Source organism: Lampetra fluviatilis, chromosome 2 (genome assembly GCF_964198595.1).
Source record: "Lampetra fluviatilis chromosome 2, kcLamFluv1.1, whole genome shotgun sequence".
Lineage (NCBI taxonomy): Eukaryota > Metazoa > Chordata > Hyperoartia > Petromyzontiformes > Petromyzontidae > Lampetra > Lampetra fluviatilis.
The window spans coordinates 8,170,270-8,193,769 of NC_136276.1; the positions used below are offsets into that span (position 1 = coordinate 8,170,270).

General features: G+C 48.0%; 1 protein-coding gene across 3 annotated transcripts in view; it reads right to left on the reverse strand.

Moving 5' to 3' along the window:
- Positions 1 to 23,500, reverse strand: part of LOC144941196 (arf-GAP with GTPase, ANK repeat and PH domain-containing protein 1-like) — a 165,774-nt gene that overhangs the window by 109,983 nt on the left and 32,291 nt on the right. For 2 of the 3 annotated variants that reach the window (XM_078867799.1, XM_078867790.1), the window contains exon 1: positions 4,272 to 6,546. The exons of the other annotated variant lie outside the window; for it this stretch is intronic. In XM_078867799.1, the coding sequence (XP_078723925.1) occupies positions 4,272 to 5,970 (1,699 nt within the window). In that variant the 5' untranslated portion in view covers positions 5,971 to 6,546. Of the gene's footprint in view, positions 1 to 4,271; positions 6,547 to 23,500 lie in introns of those variants that run through there. 3 annotated transcript variants of the gene reach the window in all.

Sequence of the window (23,500 nt, forward strand, 5' to 3'; positions counted from 1 at the left end):
GTGCCTAGTTGTTGTTTTTCCCACCACCCCCCCCTTTCGTATCAAATCACGCAACTGAGCACGTTTTTTGCCGGGCTCAGGGTCGTCCTTTGCTGTCCTAATTACGCCGTGCTACCCCTGCTACCGCCGCCGCCACCGGCACAGCTGCTTACGACAGCAGGGCGAGCGAACCTTTTGGGGGGGGGGTGTGTGGGGGACAAAAAATTCCTCCCTCGAGCTCTTAAAAATAACGCACGAGAGAGGCTTGCGACGGACGCCCCGAGCGACGCGGGGCTTAAGAGAGACGGTTTAACCCCAAAGGCCAAAAACGCGAGCGCGCAAATCCTCGGCCGGGAGGAGGCTCCGCGCGCTTTGATCCTTGCGAGGCTCTCCCGTGGGTTTGGTGCCGAATAAAAGCGGCGCTCGCGGTAACGCGGCCCCGCTCGCAGCTCCTCGCAAGCGCACGGCACAGGGGAGGGAGGGGGGGGGGGGCCCTCGGCACGGGACGACGTGGAGTAGGGTGGGGGGGCAGCGGTTAGGGAGAGGAGAAAAGAGATGTACGTTGAACTTTGTTCGCACCGTACGTTGTCAACCATGCTCATCGGAGACGGAAATGGACAGGCAGACACGTAGGCAAGCGGACAAGCAGGCAGGGGAAACAGACAGGTAGGCCGATAGACAGGCAGGCGGGCAAGCAGACGGACAGAGGGACAGACATATCAACAGGAGACTTGATGCAAAAACAAGCAGACAAATGGACAGAATAACTGAAAGCTGAACATCCAATTGAGTTTTTTATTGACGGACACACAGATGAACCCATTGATGAATGGACAGGATTGCATACATATAGATGGACAGAAAGACGTTTGGACTGACAGACAGATAAGCCAGCTTAGTGAGGGACAGAGCAATGAAAAAATGGACGTTACTCACACGGACCAGATAGAGAGACAGGGGATTCAATTGCAGACAACCTGAGAGACAGAATACTGCCGGATAAAGGCTGGGGGACAGTTATAGTAATCAGTTGTGGCAACTGAAATATGTATCGCAATCATAAGTAGACATCGGGCAACAGAAATAAAGAAACGTAACACAAACGGCAATCAACAAGACAGGGACACAAATAACAGCAAGCACACCACGACCTGAGATAACCCCTACAGATAGACACACACACACGGGCAGAAACTCTGGCGGATAACAATGATACGAATAATGATCATGCGGGGATTGTAAATGTGAGCATTCACACACGAAAGGGTGTGGCTCAATGAGGGAGTGGTTGATAAACCGTCCCCAAAGTCAGTTCCCGACGAGGACCCATTCTTCATCCAAGCCCTCCCACGCCATGTGCACGGCACACGACAAGAAACTCCCATCCTTTCGCGACCCGCAACGATATTTTTGGAGGGGAAAAAAAAGAAATAATTATCATCGCCTAAATATACGTTTTGTCACAGCGGCTGTGCCCACGCGAGTTCCTGCATCGTTTCTGCCGAGCCTTTTTTGGGGACGTTTGCTCGTGAGAGATGGGACAGGCCTCAGGGGATCGAGTTTCAGCGTCGTTACGCTCTCTCTGCGAACCCTGAGCCAAGGCCTTACATTGGAAGTCCAGTGGTGGCGAACCAGCGAATGGTTCCATAGTGGTTACAGGATAAGATTACAGACGGCATTCCCGCGAAGTTCGCTCCCCACTCCCGTCACGGATACAAGGAGTCATACCGCACTGTCGCCAACGTCCCCTTGCAGCCTATGGAGGGCGCTGGGGTCCATGGCTTGTTGGCCAATCACTCCCCAATTCTGTACGATTGTAATATTCCATCTATGCAACTATTGGTGACGGACGCAGACCTGTGCCTACTGCTCATGCGATAACTATAGTTAAAGGTTGTATAGTCAACATAATTGGGAGTTAAGTCACCTGGTGTGTTTAAAATTATTTATTAGGCTGCTATACATTTCCACATGATATGCCACTTTGTTCAGCTATCATTTGTGACCAGGTCGCTTCTGAAAAAGCTATAGTTAGAGCTCAGTTGGATTCACCTGGTAGAATAAAAAGAGTTTAGTTGAACACAGCAGCAATCAACAACAACTTTTCCTTCATGCCATAGACAAATTTCCACAGCTGCAGCCACGGTGGAGCGAATCAGTGACGGGGATTGAGCTAAACATTCATGAGCTCTGCCATGCTGATCAAAGCAGGATGCCACTCGGGCAAAAATCTGGCATGGTGGAGCGAGCAGGTGGGCTCACACGTGGCAGCTTTGCCGAGTTATAACGCCGCAATAGCTTTTAGAAGATGCAAACATTCCTGCTGTCAAGGTTAAAACTCTTGTGTAGCAGTTGCTGGTGATGGCACCTTCACAGTAGGGAGGTTCTTTCCCTTCAACAGCCAGAGCAGATTCACTACGGCCAGCAGAGCTGTACGACTCCCCAAAATGAGCTGTGAGAGCTGGCGCTGAACTACAACAGCCAGAGCTGATCGAAACAACCAGCGGTGATCTACAGCAGTGTGTGATGAACTGCTACAACAGCCTGCACCGAGTCACAGCAGCCTGCTTGTCAGCTTCCAAGAGCCAACACTGAGCTAGCACAGCCATCGCTGCTGCTCAGCATTAACGATGCATCGATTCTTATGCTCGCGATACAAGCATCCAATTGTATGCCTGAGAAATGATTATCAGCGGTTCGTCCAAAATATTTACATTTGAAAACAAAACTCTACCCAAAGAGACAAAATATGATAAACAATACAAATGAGAAGGTAAAAGTTAGGGAAAACATTTTTGATTCTTCGATCAAATCATGGCCACCGCATTCCAACGATTCGCCGATTAACTTGAGGGCAGGAGAGTTTTAATCATTGCATGTCTATGACTACAATAGCCTGCACTGAATCACAACAGCCTGGAGTGAGCTTTGACAGCCAACACCGAGCTACCACAGCCATTGCTCCAATAGCCAGCACTCGGCGACCAAGAATCCATCATAGCTTCTGAAAGCCTGGACTGAATACCAACATCATCATTATCATCATCATCATCCTCCTTAGCAGCCTCCTTTGATTAAGAAGAACTCCACTGGCGTGGAAGAGGGTGTCTCTCTCTCTCCAAGCTCGTGCTACTTTCAAGGTGTGAAAGGCAAGTGCCTCTTGCCAGACGCGTGTGCTAGGTTGTGTAACGCCCGCGCTGTTTTGATAATTTTGAGATGGCTGCTTTACAACAAGTAAACACCCTGGTAAGGATGGACCCCCCAAAGATGCCACATCCCTAAAGTGTCTGCCACGAAGACACGACACGCCTGAATCCCTTCACAAACACACACTCCCTAAAAAAAAGCCATCTCCGTGAACATAAACCCAGCCGCCTAAATAAATAAAAACACACACACATACAGACACGCACACACGTGTACGCACAATAAAAACCGAACCTCATAAAATAAACCTGGGCTGGTAAACCTGGGCTCGTAATTACAGAATGCGGCATTTTTATTTTGCGCAAACAAGCTGGCACGAAAATTCAATGGCAGCTTCAGTGTCGTTTTTTAAAAACAAAATGTAAACACGTGCTGTTGAGCGGCCCCTTCCAGTTCGCTCAAGTGGCTCTGAAATTTTCTGCCGCATGAACAGTTTTGTTTAAAACATACGCATGATAAAATCCGATAGTTTACGCTAGGCGTGTGTTTTTAATTGGTTGTAAAACTTTTTTCCGTCTAAAAATAAGTATTTCCATCGATGTTACAGCCATGAGAGGCATGTTGTATGAAAATGTGACTTTTAGAATTGTCCAATAGAATTTAATGAAAATGTGTTGAATGACCTTATCTTTATTATCTCCATGGACACAATAGGGCATATCAGTGGTAAGGTGGCGAATAATACATATATGAATCGGTCTTGGGCCCCTCTGCCTTCATAAACCCACAATCACTTATTTGGTGAAGTATGGTCAAACAACCCCCACGACCAACACAGCATGGCGGAGGCCTTCATCCAGCAATGGTTTCACAAAGGGCAGTTAATTCCGATTACGTAATTCATTATGAGCAGTACCACTGATCAATCTTGAATGAATGAATAAACGCCTTAATTTACACCAAACGAGCACCGATCTCTGTTAAAAAGGAGACCTACACAAAACACATAACAAGAGTGCAAGCCAACAGCACGAGCACAAAACTACAGAGCACGCGTTTGCGCACCGCACAATCCGAACCGGCTAAGCCCAAACTCCACCCAAAATTCGAGCAACCCCACGACGCAGGTCGAGATGGGCTGTTACCGTCGCTGGCGTGAGCGCCGCCTTGCGGGGCCCCGGGCAGCAGCTCCCAGCTGCCGGCGAGGACTCCTCGCGATGGGGATGCGGAGACCACGTCCCTCTTCCTGATGAACGCGCCGCTCAGCAGCCTCTTCACCCGACCCTCCTCCGCCGCCGCCGGTTTATCTCTGCGCGGACTCCGGACCACGCGCCCACCGCCCTCACCGTTCGTCTCCCCATCCTTCGGCTCGGTCGACAGGTTTCTGCCACCGCCGCCCGGAGCGCCGCTCTCTTTTTCATCGTCCGTCGACGGGCCGCCGCCTCGGCCGCGCATGCTCGAGAGCTTCCTCCCGAGCGACAGCTCTCGGAATTTTTGGCCAAGGCTCAGGCTTCTCTTCCGCAGGGCCGGGCGGGCTTGTCTGCTCGCTGCCGCTTCCGGCACGTCCGTCAGCTCCGGCTGGAATCTCCTACGAGCGAGGGCCTCGGCGGCAGTCGCCATTGCGCAGCTGTGCGATCGAGCCCTGTGATGTGCCACCACCATCTCCGCCTCACTGTTCTGGACTTGGTCGCCTGCGCTGGCATCAATGGCATTGCCCCCACCGCCGCTGTGCACCTGTGGAGTTGTCTGCCGCTCGGCCTCCACGCACAGGCGTCCTGAGGGAGTGGATGCACTGGAGCTCCCTTCAGAGCCCTCCTCCCACGTGGCTTTGTTACGCGGCTTTACTCGGGGGTTACAAGCATCTGGCTGGAACGTTACCGATTGATTTGCATCACCTTCATGGGTGGCCGGTTTAACAGCCTCCATATGTGGCTTCTGTTCCACTTTGGGAAATGCATGTGCTGGGGAGGACGAAGTAGAATCCACAGGTAAATCATTTTTTTTCTGAAAATGTTTCTCTTTTTCGTGAGGCTCATGCCAGGTGGGTGGGCACTGACCAGCAGCGTCAGACGTGGACTGGAAGCCCTGCTCCGCCAGCCCCGGTTCCAACCCATCCCGACCAGGAGGGAGGCAGCGGTTGGCCCGCTCTTCCCGCAGCAGCCGCGCGCTCCTGCGGGCCCTCTCGCCGAGCAGGAACACGAGCTCCGGGTTTCGGCGCCACACTGTCTGATGCAGGGCCCTCGGGCTGGGCGGTGGCACGTCCACGCGGCCCGTGATGCAGCTGATGGTGTGAGCGCGCTTCCTCTGCTCTGGCGCCATCGCCGGGCGCCACGGCTGAGCATCGGCGCCATCCCTGCCGCTCTTCCCGGGGGCAGCACCAGCAGCACTCCCTACCGGTGATCCAGCGGCGCCGTCCACACCGGCAGGGACATTGCCCTTCGAGGGCCGACTGTGCACCTCCTTCTCGGCGAGCATCACTCCATGGTTGAAATGATCCGGCGGTGCGCGCTGGAGGGCCACGTTGGACGGGAGGACCTTGGTGTCGAACCGCCCATCGCCGTGCGCTTTCACGCTGGCTCCTTGGTGTCCCATGACCAGGCCACTCCGAGTCAGGCTCTCGTAGCTGCCGGCACGAGCCCCTTCTCGGCCGGCGCAATCTCCGTTAAGAGCGCTCGCAACGTCGTGACCTTTGGCCACTGGGGCGAACTCGCCGGCGGGAGCCGAGCCGTCCTCCCTGAGCGCCAGCGGCTCCTTTCTGACCAAAGTCACGGAGATGCGGCACACGGTCCTCCTCTGAAACTCGCCCTTGCGACCCGGCACTGGGGAGTCGTGCGGGTCCATCATCGCGTCCTCGTGACGGTAAACAAAATCAATTGTTTACGCTGCCTTCATCGCCCAACGTCTCGAGGCCCTCTTTCCTCATGCAGCAGTCTCCCTCCCCTCTCCACTGTGGCGATGGCAGCAGCAGCAGTAGCATTGGCATCAGCTACAGCAGCTGCAGCTGCAGGCTCGCCCAGGACGCCACGTTACATCGCTTCGCGGTCACGCACCTGACAGCTTGCACAACGCGCTCGAGCGGCGCGCGTGGGGATTAACGCGACCACGCTGACGCTGGTGGCGGCGACAGCGACGTGCGGCACTTCACCTCGGGGCAGGCTCAATCGTCACGGCAGCGGGAGGACGGCAGAAGCACTCACGACATCTCCGACGCACGGGTCCCCGCTCGCGCGAGCCGCTCAATTGAAAGACAGTCCACGCAGCGCCCGCCGCGTCGTTGACCGTGCGTGCGGTGTCTCCACGCGCCGCCGACGAACGACAGGAGCTGCTGACATCTCGGTGCAGCGCACGAAGGAACTGTAAACACAGCTGCTGCCACTGCTAACGAAGCGTCAGCGTTGGCTCACGGGCTCACTCCTCCCAGCCACCCCCACCTCCTACCCACCCCCCCCCAAGTCACACATCCACCCATCACCCCGTCATTCCCGCCCCACTCCGGCACACGCACAGCCCGTGCCTTACAGCACAATGTCTAAAGCCACACGCAAATGTGGGTGGGAACACAATCCTTATAAGGACGCTTTGGGGGCAGGCTGCAAAAACTGGCGTGGATTTTTGCTGCAACAAGGCATCTTTACGGAATGGAAACACAAATTGCTTGGCCTGGATTTTTTTTGCTGCACATTAAAGAAATCAATACGTCATGTATCAAAGGATAAATATGTTTTGTATTTTCAATTATACAGGACATGTGTGAGTGTGGATAATGTCAATGGTATTTGTAAAGGAAAATATTATTTATTTGCGTGTGACCCCACTGAATACAATTTTTCTCCTCCACTATAAAAAAAAACCCTTTGTTCAACCACCATGATTAATGCAGCCTCTTGAGACAGGTTTGGCCTAGACGCTATGCAAATCCACACTGTAACTGTATCATATTTACACATTTGGCAGGAAAACAAGTCAGTGTAATGACACGATGCGCGATGTTGTGTGGAGCCGAGTAAGATGTGAAACGGAATTTTTCACGCGGATTAGGGAAATGTAGGTGGATAAAAAAAAACAGCAGTCACCGTCCGGTTTGTGGTGAGCTTCTTGGCCCTATTACCTGGTATCTCTTACCTCGACGTCTCTTTCCACTATCATGATCATCAATTTATCATTTACCATCACATTGGGATCTCCTCTTGTATTTCATTTTCACATTTTCCTCTCTCTCATACAAAACACTGTCCAGTTTTTTCAAGGCACTGAATTAATTTTCTTTTGTGTTCGTTTTTCTGCGTGAGAAATATTATACCGTCAGATCCATTCACTCACAATTACTCATGAAAGGTGCCAACATCTAACACTGACATATGTTGGCAACATTTTGGGTTTATTTTGACGAAAATACAATTCTGCCCACACAAATGATATTTGCAAGCATTGAACCAAAAATAAAAGATTGACTAAATTACAGGTTTCCTGAAGTCACTGTCCGACTCTCTGAATCTGAGACCGGGTTTTTTTCTCCATATTCAATATTTAGCAACCCACAATGCACTCTGACCCGGTAAAGTAGGGGTCGGAGCCCTGAGTTAGCACCGCTGACCTCCTGGGTTCAAACCCAGGCTTTTGCCGACTGTGATAAAAGCGGGTTCTCAAGTATAGTGGGGGTTGATTGCTTGTCACTTAATTTTGTTAAATCCCAGCTCTTAGAATAACAAAATGTATCCTTTTGACTGCCACACGACACCGTGAAGGTGGGCCACCACGGGTAGCGGTGGTGATTTTTTTTTTCTATCTACGTGACTTTACCAAAAGACCCAAAGAGTATGAATTCCTGCAGTCACGAAAGCTTTAAGTCAAGGAAGAGAATCCTTCAGGAACTAAGGAATGAGACGCTTCACAACACCAGAAAAGGCTCATTAAGAGCTTTGGCTGCATGCTTCAGACTTTGAGATGATACTTGACATCAAACATCAGACACAAGAAAATTAACTCCCACGTTGGCACTTAAATATCGTCAATTTGCAGAGACAGTGCCCACCGGGCTGCTTGGCAGGCAGGGCACAAGAAAGAGAAGTCGGGCGAGAGAGAGAGAGGGGGCACTTAGGGATGTTGGCACAGTACAAAGCGCCGAGATGGCATATGCAGGAGGACTAGTGGAGGGTGGCTCGTTTTGGAAGCCTCCGCCGACTGTAAAGACACGGGAGACATTGTGACGGGTGGCACGGCACGCTAATGATGCAGTTAGATCAGCTGTAACCATGTGCATCAGCGCACGCCTCCGACGCGTCCACGAACCTGAAACGTGTCACAATCCAGATTCACACATCGTGGGCCTTTTTTGTCTGCCCTTTGAAATATATTTTTAGGCCGATTTCCCTTTAAAGGTGCTCGATCGCAGCTCTTTCATCGTTTGTGCGCTGTTAACACCCCGCCAACGTTGTGGCGCGTAATTAGCGAACGCAAACGCGCGCGCCGCTCGTTTGACACGAGCGCTCTCCCATCCGCGCCGCGTCCTCAATTAAAGTATGCAAATTACTCGGCAGTAATTAACGGAGCGGCTGAACTCGATCTCACGCCAGTAGGACCCCCGGAGCAATTAAACAACTCTCCTCAGTAGGTGCACTTTCTCCGCAGCTTCAAACCGCCGGCGAACAAACGCACATCAAGAACCCCCCTCGACTACCCTCACCGCCACCCACCAGCTCTCTCAAGATTGGCCGCGGGGGATGAAAATTACAATAATGAAGGGGCATTGAAGGAAAAGGCTGATTACTGATTCTCGACCGGACAGATGCCTGTCAGGGCTTTGTCAGGGCTTGTAAACTTAATTACTGCAAAGACAACTGTTGATTGCTAAAATGTCTCTTCTTGCCATTGTGTTTGTTTGTTTGTTGCCTTCGGGCAAGTGAAAATTGCGTGCGTTACAAATTACCATTATTATTTTTCGAGTAGTGACAATAATTTCATCCTTTTATTTATCACAAGGTGAGTATCCATTAAGGCAGCAAGCCTTTTCCAAGTTAGAACTGGATAGAGCAAATAATGAACTTAGCGACAATACATTACAGCACCTCTAAAAAGTATCGAGTAAAATAAAATACGGAAAATATACAACAGCAAAAGCAACGACACACAACATTATACACATCGGACTCGGACAGGAAAGACTAATTAAGTTTCAACTTCCAATTTTTTTTTCAGGATAAAAAGCACAGTGCGATTTACATGTTCAAGAACCAGGATTTTCATCGAAATGTTAACTGAAAGAAAAACTGCGTGTTAGGAAATATGAAACCTCCGGTGTAAATATACAACAAACGTAGCTGAAACACACCCTTCCATTGACACCGTCCAAAATAAAGAAACTAATGACATCAGATTAAGCCAGATGATTACGAGGCCTAACCCAAAAAGGTAAATGATCAATCGATCTACTGGCTTTTGCCGAGAGCTGACTTGGCCGGCAACGTGTGCGAGTACACGAGGGGGACACGGCTGGCTGTATGGGGAGTCTGAACAGGTGACCCACCACTGAACAGCGGTCACGCCTTACCTATGAAGCGTCGATGGAACGTCACGGAAACCCCCCCCCCCCCCCCAAATAAAGGACCTCATAGCTTTGAATAGCAAAGATCGTGCCCGGGTTTAAACGGCCGCGGAGTCATTGTGTTGCTTCCTCGGTTGGTTTGTGTTTGCTTGAACGCTCTGATAATGAATAGGCTCACAGCAATAATTATAAAATGGTGAGAAAATTGAACTCCCATGAATAACTTTCACTGTAAGCACCTGCACAAGACCCTCATTATGAATTGCAATTAATTATATATGAGTTCCTGCATTATTAAATGTTTTTATTTTATATTTCATGCGCTTTCAAATTATTACAAAGCAGAATATTCCACGGAGGAGTCTGAGATTGCCGAGCGATCCCATTAAATTGTATTTGATCCACGTTTGATATATATGTTACACACATCAATGTTATATACATCAATGCAGTGTTGTTCACGAGCTCTATACGTTGATGGGGAACAAACACTAATTATATTATTTGGTGTTACCGCATTGGCAGTGGTGCACAAGCAAAAATAATTTTAAAATATATATATTATTACATTCATCTTCTTGGTTCTTTCGGTAAAGTCGCGTAGAAGGTAATAATAAAATAATAAAAATAAAACATAATAATATAAAATTCTCACGACGTTTCGGCCACAACGCAAGCAGCCGTCCTCAGGTGAAGAACAGGGCTGTCGGAAAGACAGTGTCTGAAAGACAGCCCTGTTGGGAAAGACAGCGTCCAGGACACTGCTCCAGTGCCCAACGGGGCTATTTAAAACACACGTGAGCACCAACTGAACATCGTGGGGGAAATGTTTGAAATCACAATTAAATTCAAAAGTCAAATTTTTTTTTTACAATTTTAGTTCATATAGCGCCTCTAGTGGCCACAGGGGGTCACGTGAACGCATGGCATACAAAATACAGGGACAGAAGAGAATCTACTAATCGGAGGCATCTTTGCACGCCGAGCTAACCATCAACGCTGTTTCCAATTCGCCCAAAGGACGTCTTTAAACGGCTCTGAACATCGCCCACGGCGCACAGAGCAAACACAAACTCGGGGGGGGTGGGGAGGGGGGCAAAGCATTACGCGGGCCCCACAGCAATAATCTGCAAGGGGATCGTCCATAAATGACGTCACGCGATTTTGGACGATTTTTGACCCCCCCTCCTCGTCACACGGCGTCACAAAAAGTCAGACCCCCCCCCCTCAAATATGACGTCACAAAGCTCTGCCCCCCCCCCCAAATAAAACATGCTTCAAATCGCTTTAAACTATTGTCATTGTAGTGCGTATTTGATGTGGCGCTGCACTGATGTTGTAGGAGAAAACATTAAAAAGTCTATTTAATTCAGTAGAACGTGTTGTCTATATTTATTTAAAGTTGCGCATTTTGATGTGACGTCACATTTCTCAACCCCCCCCCCCCTCGTCACACATCGTCACAAATGTCTGACCCCCCCCCCCCTAGGTGCGTGACGTCATTTATGGACGGCCCCCAATGTTAAAACATGTTCTCCAATGGCACGTTTCAACTCTCTCGCACTGACAAAGCGAACGCCTGGTATGATGATGATGAAATCGCGACTCAACATCGTCTGTCCGCATCTTAACAACAACGCGGAAGCGGCACGTGACGAGCACATTTCCCAACCTTACAGATTATTAATTTCTTAACACTTTTTTTTTACCACCACAAAGCCGAGTTTACGAAGATAATCGTACCGTTTTAGGAAAAGAAAAAAATTATGCAGATCAATTCATTCAGATATATGATGGTCACCTGCTATTTTCAGGCAGCCTCCCATCCCAATTCTAACCAGGCTCAGAGTTGCTTAGCTTCCAAGATTTTGATGAGATCGAACCCATTCAAGGGCACTTGGCCACTGACAAGAGGGCAGCAGATTAGAGGGAAATAGGGGAAGGGAGTGGGGGTAATGCCACCTGAGAGCCCACATTTGTTTATTGTTAGGGTGAAATACCATGCAATGCAGGATATATCTGCTGCTGATCTAGAACGAGGGCTTGCGACACTTTAAATGGCCTGGCACGAACACATTTTAACCGCACCGATAATGTACTAACGGGAAAAACAAGTCTGTCGACTTGCTTGACACACACACACCCCTTCCACAGCAAGACGAGGAATGCTCCGTATATCCGCCTTTGGCCACAAATCACTAGTTCTGAACCTATCCTTGCAGTATTTACGGCCGCGTTTGAATGCCCTTTCTGTGACAGCGGGTACAAGACACGGGGCGCTTGTCGTCACAGTGGCGGCGTCCCGAGTTATTCTTTTTAACGAAAGTGCTCGCTCGCAACCCAAGCTTGGCAACGAGAAGCGTGGTTTCTCACTTATCGCATCGTTTAGCCACCGCCACCGCCATGCATGCGATCCCCGACGGCGTGTGAAGGTGAAGTTGGGGGTGCAGTGAAAGATGGCATGGATGGAAAAGGTCATTGAAGAAATGAGGGACTGAGAATTCCTGTTCCCCCGATAAATGAACATACCTGTCAACCTATGATCAGTGCCTACCTTATTACAGACCTTATTGGTCACCCAAGTACACTTATAAATCTCAACGTTCATCCTACAAAGTCCCATCACAAGGGATAGACACAAAGAAATAGACGCAAAAATGTGCCCGTATTGAAACGGCTGTACACCGTATGGACCTGAAAACTCAATTTCCCTGTACAAGAATACGGGGTAAACCGTATGGATTGACACGGTATGCATGAACACGTGCATACATCTATACCATATATCTCAATGGGTGCTTCCCTGCTTCCCTGAAGCCATGTAATGAACCACTGTAGATAGATGAACTAAACTGGGTCGGATGGGTTAATAATGTTGCTCGGTAGCATGACTCAAAGCATAGTTTATGAACAAGTCTCAAAATAAAAATATAAACATAAACATACCCATCCCGCATGCGATCCTATTGCCACAACACAGCCGAGAGATTACCTGCATCAGCTGGTATTCAATACCAGCATCAGCTGGTATTGCTTTGGTATCGCTTTTGCATGTTCGAGTTATCTTCCCTTTGCCACCTGTTACCTAATCAACGGCAAAATCAGTTCGAATCGTGGGTAATATTATCCAAACGAATACACAAAACAAAAACAACTCTGAACAAACACAAATAGAACGTCCGCCTCTTGTTAGTCGACGCTCATGATGATGAAAAAAAAAATTAACCCGTAAAAACAAAGTTTTTCACTATAAATCCTTTATATGCGTGGCGGCTAGAGTCCTCTCGTCCTCTGGCTTGAGATGGCTGCCACCTATGGGTCAGATGATTGTCTGCCAGCATTAAGCAATTGGCAATTAAATATTTTAAAAAATTTCCCTAAACAGTGTAAAATTTTGGAAAAGAAATTTCACGAAAATTAATTGTCACGCACAACGAGTCTGTGTGCAAAATGTCAGCTCGATTGGATCACGGGAAGTGGGTTAAAACACGACCGAAAAATGTGCACGGTCGTAAGCAAGCAAGCAAGCACGCAAGCAAGCAAGCAAGTGAACTTAATATAAAGGATTTAAAAACGACGGCTGATGGAAGACCACACCGAGACGCACGTGGGTTGGAACCCACGGCTCCCCGCTCGGCCCGCTAACTTGAACCCCGCCTGTAAACCCGTCTGAACGAGCCCCCACACCGGACGGGAAGGGGGGTCTAGGCCTCCCCGTTTTAATGGTCGCGCCGCAGTTAACGACGTCGCGGCGTCATTGAACCAGCCCCCCCCCCACCCCCCTTTGCATCCGCGAAAACTTCCGTGGGCCAAAACGTTGCCCGCATTCTTAATGCGCCGAAGCCGTTTTAAAAGTTCGCTCACACGCGGGCAGCACCACGCGGGCAGCACAATCGCGCGGAGCTGACACTGACACCGAACGCCACCGCCAGCCTCGCCGGAATGTAAATGAGACGCGAAAAGCCGGCGGGACAGTGAATACATTAACGCGGGTGGGTTCAATTAACGCCTGATCATTGATTTGAAGCTTTCGTGACTGCAGGAATCCATACTCTATGGTTCTTTCGGTAAAGTCACGTAGGTAGAAAAAAAAAATATCACGATGTTTCGATCGCAACACAAGCGGTCGTCCTCAAGCAGAAAAAATCATCCAGGTTTAGTAGTTCCACTGCTGTGTTGCGATCGAAACGTCGTGATATATGATTTTTTATTATTTAATTTCATTTTTCTACCTACGTGACTTTACCAAAAGAACCATAGAGTACCACCTGATAATTATGAATGCTCTATGTTTGGCCTCCGGAGGAGATAAAGGGCACCTTTTATTTATTTTAAAAACCTGCAATGAGAGACACCCAGATTTGGACTTTTGTTAAGCTTTGAGGCCCACCTAAAATGTTGCGGGCTCCATATCACTAAACTGGGTGGAGCGGTGGCACCATGGTTAGCGCACTACACGATTAACCCATCGAGCTGAGTTTGGTTCCCAGACATGGCTAACATCAGCGGCTTTACATAGCTTGATGAAGCTAGTTGTAATTACTGGCGAAACGTCGTACTCATACTCTTTGGTTCTTTCGGTAAAGTCACGTAGATAGAAAAAATAAAAAATAAAAGGTGAATAAAAACACCACGACGTTTCGATCGCAACACAAGTGGTCGTCATCAGGAAAAGGGTTTATCCTCTAGAGGCAAACTGTTTATAAAGGTTTGGAGATGGACGTAGCTCAAATGTATCAGCAGCATCGGCAGCATGAGTGGGGCAGCAATGCCAATGCAGCAGCAATGCCAATGCAGCAGCAATGCCAATGCAGCAGCAATGCCAATGCAGCAGCAATGCCAATGCAGCAGCAATGCCAATGCAGCAGCAATGTCAATGCAGCAGCAATGCCAATGCAGCAAAGGGCCGCCAAGAAATCCCTGCACCCCGCTCCACACACCACACTGCTGACGGTGGAGGTTGATTGGCAAGAAAACACAAGTCAAGTCATAACCCAAAGTGGCTGATGACATGTTTCCAATGATTGCTGAGTCTATAACCTTCCTCTCGGTTGAAATTGTCTGTATATATGGATGGCTTCTTGAACGAATCGTTGTTGATAGCTAGTAGGCTTGCAAAGTCGCTTAGTTTCCCCAATGTAACTGCTGCCGCAGATACAGCTTAGTTTGTAGACGCCGGGATATTGCATGTCAGAAATCGTGTCCTTCACAAATGGGATCAGATCACGAATTTTATGTACTGTGTTAAATCGGACCAGGATCTTGTTTGTTCATGATTTTGGAAATATTTTTGGTTACCCCTGCTATGTATGGCAAGGTGATGGTTTTGATTGAATCCTCAGATGGCTCCTTACTCATAGTTGGGGTGATGGCTTTGTGGATTGTGTAGTCAGAATATCCATTCGCCTTGAGAGCTTGGTGTACGCATTTGAGTTCACTGGTTAGGTGTTCATGGTCGGAGATACATTTAGATCTATGGTGTAGCGTTTTGATGAGGGAATTCTTCTGGGATGGATGGTGGTGGGAATTAGGTTTTAGGTAGGCGTCAGTATGGGTTACTTTCTGTAGACAAAATGGCTTATTGAGCCATCTGGTCTATTTTTTATTCAGACATCCAAGAAAGGTAGCATGCCATCCTTTTCTACCTCCATGGTGAATTTGATGGCTGGGTGTATGGAATTGATGTGGTTGAGGAATTGGTTTAGAGCTGGTCGGCCATGTGGCCAGATGGCAAACGTGTCATCCACGTACCTCTTCCACAAGGACGGGCATAGAGTGGATGCCTGGATGGCGTCCGTCTCAAATTTTTCCATGAAAATATTGGCTACAACCGGAGATAAGGGAGACCCCATTTGGGTGCCTTCAGTTTGTTTTTAGAATGTTCCATTCCAGGTGAAGTATGTATTGGTGAGGCAGTGTCTCACCAGGGCCGGTACATCAGCATTCAATCCTTGTTGGACCAAATCTTCAATGATTGCAATGGTATCAGGCACAGGAACTTTGGTGAACAAAGAAACTACATCGAACCTGACGAATAAATCACCTGGGGACAGTGAGATGTCTTTAATTGACCATACCTGGTGAGCTGAGTTAAGTACAGAAGAGGTGGTCTTACCAGTGAATGGCTGTAAGGTCTCAGACAGATATCGGGCCAGTTTGTAGGTGGGTGAGCCAATGGTGGAGACGATGGGACGAAGGGGTGTACCTCGTACGTCGTACTCAGATTGTAAATGTTGCGGACTTGCTCTCCCAACACACCGGTGTGCTGTACTAGTAACGAATTGGCATGTTCTGTTTAAGTGACAAACCTTACTAATTGGCTGTTGGGTGGTGGCGGGTTTAACGACATATGTACGCGATCTAACCTAAAAACCTATATTATGGATATTGGTCGCGAAAGCCTACGTGTCAAACTGACATGGTATGTATTGAATAATTAAAAACATATTGAGAGTCCAGTTGGCTCCTCCCCTGACTCATAAGCCCATGTGTTCAGTCCCAATGGGCCCAGGCCTGCCTGCCATACGCCGACTGAGAATATGAATGTGCATACAGCCCGTCAAGGGCGGGTGGTGCGGTTGCCCCGGGCACCCCTCCTAGGGGGGGGGGGGCACACGAATAGGTTGCTGAATTGTTGTAAACTAAGCAAGCTGTGCTGGTTGGTGGCTTAAATATTTTTTCGGGGGGGGGGGGGGGTGGGGGGCGAGGATGACACCTTGTCCCGGGGAGACAAAATGCCTCGCTACGGCACAGCCCACCCTTCAGGGAGCACCGCGCACCGTCACCTAATCACGGCGTTGGTCAAAGGGCAAACCGAGCATTACGCTCGAGAATAAGCCACTGTGTGCCCTGTGAACCATCCAACCGTGATATAAAATAAACTCCACTCCCACCCACTGCTTGAGAGAGAGAGAGAGACCGCGCACTTGAAAGTGGCGGCGCTGTTTATGTTGCGTTGCCGCAAACAAAGGTACGGGCGGTGTTAACGTGTTAATAAATAAACACTGACAATAAACAATCAACAAAATAAACACTGCGCATTGGGCCACACATGCACGTGCGTCGCCCCCCCCTCTCCCGTGTTCTCTCGCGTGCCCACACGTCACAGAGCGAGCGAGCTCATTGGCTGTTGCCGACTCTTTGGTTCTTTCGGTAAAGTCACGTGGGTAGAAAAAATAATAGATCACGACGTTTCGATCGCCACGCAAGCAATCGTCGTCTATCCCACCTGAGGACAATTGCTTGTGTGGCAATCGAAACGTCGTGATCTATTATTATTTTCTACCTACGTGATTTCACCGACAGAACCAAAGAATATGGATTCCTGCAGTCACGAAAGCTTCAAATCAAGATTGGCTGTTTGCCTCTCGACGCTGGCTTCTGAGACAATGCGTGGGACAGGGAGGGGGGGCAGAGGAGGGGAACCGGCGTGCTCGTGTTGCCACCTGCTGGTGGACGGGAGAGTTGCGCAAATTGGCTCAGCGGTGAGCAACAACAACAAAAAACTGGCCTCCCACGGTGTTTAAAATATCTATATTTTTGGCAAGTTCAAATTTGACATTTGGTTAAATAAAATGATTTTTTTCCGATTCGCAATTTATAACGTGGAGCAACGGTCAACCGACACGGCATGGAGAAGCCTTCATCCAGCAGTGGATTAACAACGGGCCACAGTTCAAAAACACGTAACAGGGCATGCTTTGTGGTTAACTTCTGAAAGTACCACCTTTGGATTATAAAAAAGAAAGAATTTAGGAGAGCTAATACAAACCATACAAAATCAACACGCAACAGTAAAACATTCACGTCAACATATTTCCCAGGAAGGAGGGCGTTTTGGCTTCGTTGGAAATAAAAAAAAATCACATCACTCTCAAATTCCGAGTGTGCGCAAACGCAAAAAATAAACTCCTTAAAAAAAGTTGTTTTAAAAGAACGGGTTTCTTTTAAAATGCTATTACAAAATATTTATTTCATGAAAAACGAGCGATTTAATTGCTTAATTGATGGCGATGTTGATACAAAACGCATTGCCTCCGGATCTGAGTATGTGTCGAAAATTTGGGATTGATATTGAGACACGTGGCGCCTGCTTCTTGTGCGAGGCGATTCCAGAGTTTAGGGACCGCCGCGTTTTTGACCATCACAAATATATCTAATTAATAAGTCGTCCATACAAAACGTTAATTGCTTCCAAGGAGCCAATTAATGGATTATTTGATGCCGATTTTGATACAGGCATACATTGTCATCGGATCTGAGTACGTGTGCAAAATTAGGGATTGATTGGACATGGGGAAATGGACGAAATGTCGATTACAAGATTTGACCATTTGACCACGACACAGGAGTGGATTTCACACCTGATGACGATTGCTTGTGTTGCAGTCGAAACTTCGTGAGAATTTTTATTGTTTAATATTTATATTATTTTATTATTTCCCTTCGACGTGACTTTACCGAAAGAACCAAGAATATTAAGTAAAACCGTTGCAGCAATAAAGAAGCCCTCGCGAAACGGCCGAAATCATCACTCGAGCTCTCAAAGAAACCCACGCTCTGGCCGCTGAACACCACCAGGCCGCTTGGTGGCGCCAACTCGACGCCGAAACGCACGAGTCGAGACCACCACCACCACCACTGCCCCCCCTCCCCACCGAGCCTCCCCGAGCCACTCCGAGCAAAAGTCTCTGAGCCCCTCTCTCCCCCCCGCTTATTTTTGACCCGTCTATTTGCAGAGCACTTCACCATCAGGGAGGAGGAGGGGCGGGGCGGGCGAGCGAGCGAGCGGGGAGCCGGGGTGTAATTTAATAAATAAATGCCACAGGATTCCACGTCTAAAAGCGGCGCGAGAATCGACCTGCCATTCCACGCCTCTCCACCCCCCCGCCCCCAAACTTGCCGTGGCCACGGATGAGGATCTTCGGGCCCATGGGCGAGAGGGGTCGGCGGCTCCGGCAGCTTCAGAACGTGGGGCGCCTGGGCACCCGGAGTGTATCGCGAATTAACGCGCGCCACACAAAGCGTGGGGGGCATTACACCCCCCATGAGCCTGTGGTGTTTTCCCAGCGGCCCACTGGAACGGTTTGGAAATGTTCGTCGCGTTACTCTATTTCCATTTGGGGGGAAGAAGAAAAATAATAGAAGACTCCCCCCCAGAGCAAACAAAACATCCTGAGTACTCCCTCGACTACGGGATCAGGATTTTCCAGTGCCCGCCCCCCATGTCGCCCTCTTACGCACTGAGCAGCAGCGCTGCAGGGTTTATTGTTGGCGAAAATGTGCGGACCGTCATGAGCAATATCCCATCTGAAAAGCCGTGACATTACTCATCCATTACGTGCCAGCCACCGGAGCAGAGGAGTTTGTAAGGAAATGTTACCGCGATTCCTGTATTTGGCCAACCGAAGGCACAAGGTGCTCTTCGGAAATGGGCTGTACTCCAGCACAGTGAAACTCCCCTTTGTATTACAATATAGTAAGTATAGTACGTTTGCCTATGTAACAATGCATCGAGTCGCGGGTAGAAATTGATTGTTACTAGCGATAAATAGCATTGAAGCGTGTGCGTGGTTTATGTAAGAAATATATATTTTAAAATTGTATTGGCTCACATGACCCGAGGCGACGGGTGCGATGTAAAAACAAGGATTGTTGAATCGAATCGTGACGCCTGGATTGACAGACTTGTGAGGGAGCAAATTGCTGCATGCCTAAAGTTTCCAAACATTCATAAAAAAAATTATACAAACTATTCATTACACTTACTCCAAACATTTAAAAAACAACACAACTGAAAATTAAAAAAGATTATAAAGAGAACAGAAATGACCCAAACGCAGACAGCACCAGGGCATCAATCAACCTCTCCAAGTGATTGAGGTCAATTGGTGTTGGTTTAGCTCTGCGATGGACGCTACGAGCTGGTGACGCTTTGATTAGATTAGGAACAAAGTGCTCTGTGGCAACACCACCGTCGCAGCAGAGTCCAAGGAATATATGGGCAACGGGTTTCTGATAAGAGGGTCGGCGGTTTAATGGAACGACTGGTGAGACATGCGGTATTTGCGAAGAGGCGCTCCACCCAGCCATCTTTCACTAAACGTGTGCAAAGGTGTCCCCCGCAAGAGTCCCCCACTTGTGAATATGGACAGCAGTGGTCACACCAAACCTGTGATGCACCCTTGACACTACAAATCACCACTTAAGCAGTCACTATTAGCGAAATAACCTCGGCGCACTTTGATTCAACCCAGAGGAAATTGGAATGATTGAATGAAATGCCTGACGCAGCCTGTCCCATGGTGTACCATGTGATGTAAGTTTGTTGAACGCATCACAGAACAAAGACTCTCGACCACTTCAGTAGTTGGCTTCACTGGAATGAAGAGTAATGTCTAAGCAGATGCACACACACATACAAAGACAAAGATCCCCCGTATAGCCTTAACAGACTGTAGGGGCAATTGCTGTTAGCGAGCACCTATGAAGGCCGGAACGGTACACGAGGCGGTGGGTGACCAGCACCACGCCCGACCGCCTTTGTCTCCCCAGTGGCGATGTTTACACACCACACCAGGTACTCATTTGAGGCTGAGTCGACCTAGGGGAGGCCCAGGACCGGTTCAGATAATCGTCACTGGTGTTGGCCGTGAGCGGGAATCGAACCCGGGTCGCTAGGTTCACAGCGCAGCGCGCTAACCGCTACACTACCGCTCCCCACACACACACGCACATACACACACGTACACACACATATTTGTTTGGCTTCAGGACCAACTGCTGGGAGTCCCTGGGGGAGCCGGCAGGGCTGGGAGGGATGGAAGGCATTCGGACGCATGGCTGTGGCGTCACACAGTGCCCCACGCACGCCTGCACTGGAATACACGCATAGATCCGCACGTGCTATCGCGAGATTCTGCAAACCGACCACAATCGCGGACATTCGCGAGGTCACTGGCGTCGGCAGCACTTGTCAACGTACCCGCTGCCAACGTACAACTGTCAACGTGCATCTGAAACGCAAACGTTTGATACACATTCTATTGTGGTGGCACAAAAACCTGCATAAGACACAGTGATAATAATCTTTCAGGAGCCGGAAAGGAATTTTCACAAGCTTGTTGGTTGACATAGCCTTGACAGGTTGCAGATAACAGCGCTGATAAAATCCCGATACGAGTCAAAATAATTTAAATTTGCTGTCGAGCGTGTTACGCGATCACATGACTCGCAAGCAAGTGGTTACGGTGCGCTTCATAGATTAAAGTATAACCACAGGAATAACCATTCTTGTCAACCTTTGCATTAGTACTGTGGATTAGTTGGTCATCCATATACTAAACTATTTTACTTTACCAGGTGAAGCCCACTGAGCAATTCGCTATTTTCAGAGGTGACCTGGCCACACTGGTAGCTCATCGCAGTGGCTTACATCATCATCATCATCACATGTGGGAATTTCTAGTAGCAGCCAAATCATTCAAACTCACATTTCTAAATGTGGAGGGCAAAACCAGAGCACCATGGGGAGAAAACATGCATACTGCAAATATACAGGCACACCGGGCGAGGAAGATAGCATCTCTCTACTGGCGGGCTGCCAAGTTGGTTGAAGAAGTTGACCTGCCAAGAGATACGGCTCAGCAATACATGACAGTGAGATAAATAAGCGGAGGAGAGAGCTGTAGACAAGAAGTACAGATTAGCGTACACATCTACAGACGTCATGACATACTGTGGCGTCATGACATCTGTACACATGAAATATGACGTCACGTGACCTGCCAACACAAGCGAGTTTTATTACGTTGCCCACCAGCATAGGTGCAGTTGAAGAACCATTGGTGCAATACATTTGAGCGAAACCTGGAATCAACGTTTGGTTCCTCGTTCGTGAGAGGTGCATCGGTGCCTCCGGCCAAATCAATTATTCTCAGCTCCAACGGCGACACCCGTCATGTATCGAATCTGTGCCCAATTCGATTTTTCTTAATCTATAATTTTTTTTGACATCGTGAATATCGACCGTCTATTTGCTGCAAAATGTATGAGAAATTATATCAATGAATAATAATTTTAAAATCAACAATTCTTATGCTCACATTATTGTTTGTATCGTGAGCATGAGGATCGATTTTACCCAATGATTGTATGAATTGTTGAATGCCTAGTTGATGAGACTGAGTGAGGGGGGCAGGTCAAATGAACTCCCCTGACAGATTTCCAAACTTGTACAATTTGATTGGGTTATTTTTAAATGCTATGTTATTTTATTTTATGATGATTTTTTTCTTTGTGATAGGTCCCTTCAAATTAATTCTGTAAAATGATCTTTTTTAAAGCGATCGTGAATCTTCAAAATCTCTTTCTTGGTTGTTTCTCAATTTACTGCAGTGAAAAAATACAGTAAAAAAAAACACGTTGTAAAAATTCGAGTACGAAACAAGGTTAAAAGGAAATTGAAAAAATGTCACCTTTTTTATCAACAACATGCCTCCTGGGCAACTAAATGACACCGCAAACACATTTTCCAGATACTCTGCATACTTGAGTACAGAGGTCATGGAGCAGCTATGTAGGCCTCCTAAGGGTGGTAAATAGCTGTGTCAACAGACAGGTAGGTAATTCAACCAAACAAATAACCTTCGTTATCGTAATCCGTGGCCAAAACTGCACAATGATATATGCGAAGTCAAAGTTCAGCTGTGTGGCAGCACCTGTTAAAAATTGGGTAACTGGAGTATGGGCTTCAGATTCACAGCGCTACTATTATTTTATTTCACCAAGTAAGGCCCACTGAGCTACTACATAGCTCTTTTTCAGATAAATAATATTTCAAAGAAATGGCTTATGTGAACATTTATAGCAGACAAATAATAATGTTTCTAAACGAGGGGAAAAACCGGAAAAACCATGCAAACTCCAAATATACAGACGCCTGGGTCGGGTTCTAACCTATGACTCCCTGTATACTAGTCAAGGTGGTGGTTAACATCTCGCCATCGGCAGCACCCCTACTCTGTCTCAATGTCTCCGGGGAAACCGACTTGCGAGAAAAACAGACCGTCACACCCGACTGTATTGTAATTTATTAATTTAATTTGCGCGTGTTTAGCCAGGAAAGCCTCGCCGAGTCTCCAGATTCTCTTTCAGAAGGGTCTCGTGAAGTTCTCGCAGTTAGAGGGGCAATGTTGCTTTGCGTAAACCCAACTGAGTCATTTGCAGGCACAAGGAAGCTGTGAAGCTGGTACAAGACAGAAGCAGATCTCATTTGGCCCCGATCGTCTCTATCACAAGACGGAAGGGAACTAAAAGCATCGCAGGGTCGGAGTGGTGGTGTAGCGGTTAACGCACTGTGCTATGAACCTGGCAACCGGAGTTCGATTCTGACCATGGCAAAATTCAGTGGCGAGTGATATTTTAAACAAATTCTGGGTCACCCCTTCACTATTCCACACTAACCATGGTGATGTATGGTCACACAACCCACATAACCGACAGGGCGTGAGGAGGCCTTCATCCAGGAGAGGAGTGACAAAGGGCAGTAATTTATTATCAATCTGTAATAATGGAAGATGCATTTTAAACTGCAGACTCACGCCATTACTATGGTACACAATGGCCTACTGTTGCAAATATTGCATTTTTTAAACAATTTCTGAGCACAGGCCTAAAAAGGCCCAAAACATCAAACAGCCAGCAACAAATTACATAGAGGTGTATCATGTTTTCTCTACAGAAAATAACAAGCCTTGGTCATGTATTCTGCAAAACAACAAAGCATTATTGGTTTTATTTTTTAATTTGTTTAATAATGCCATGTGTACTGCA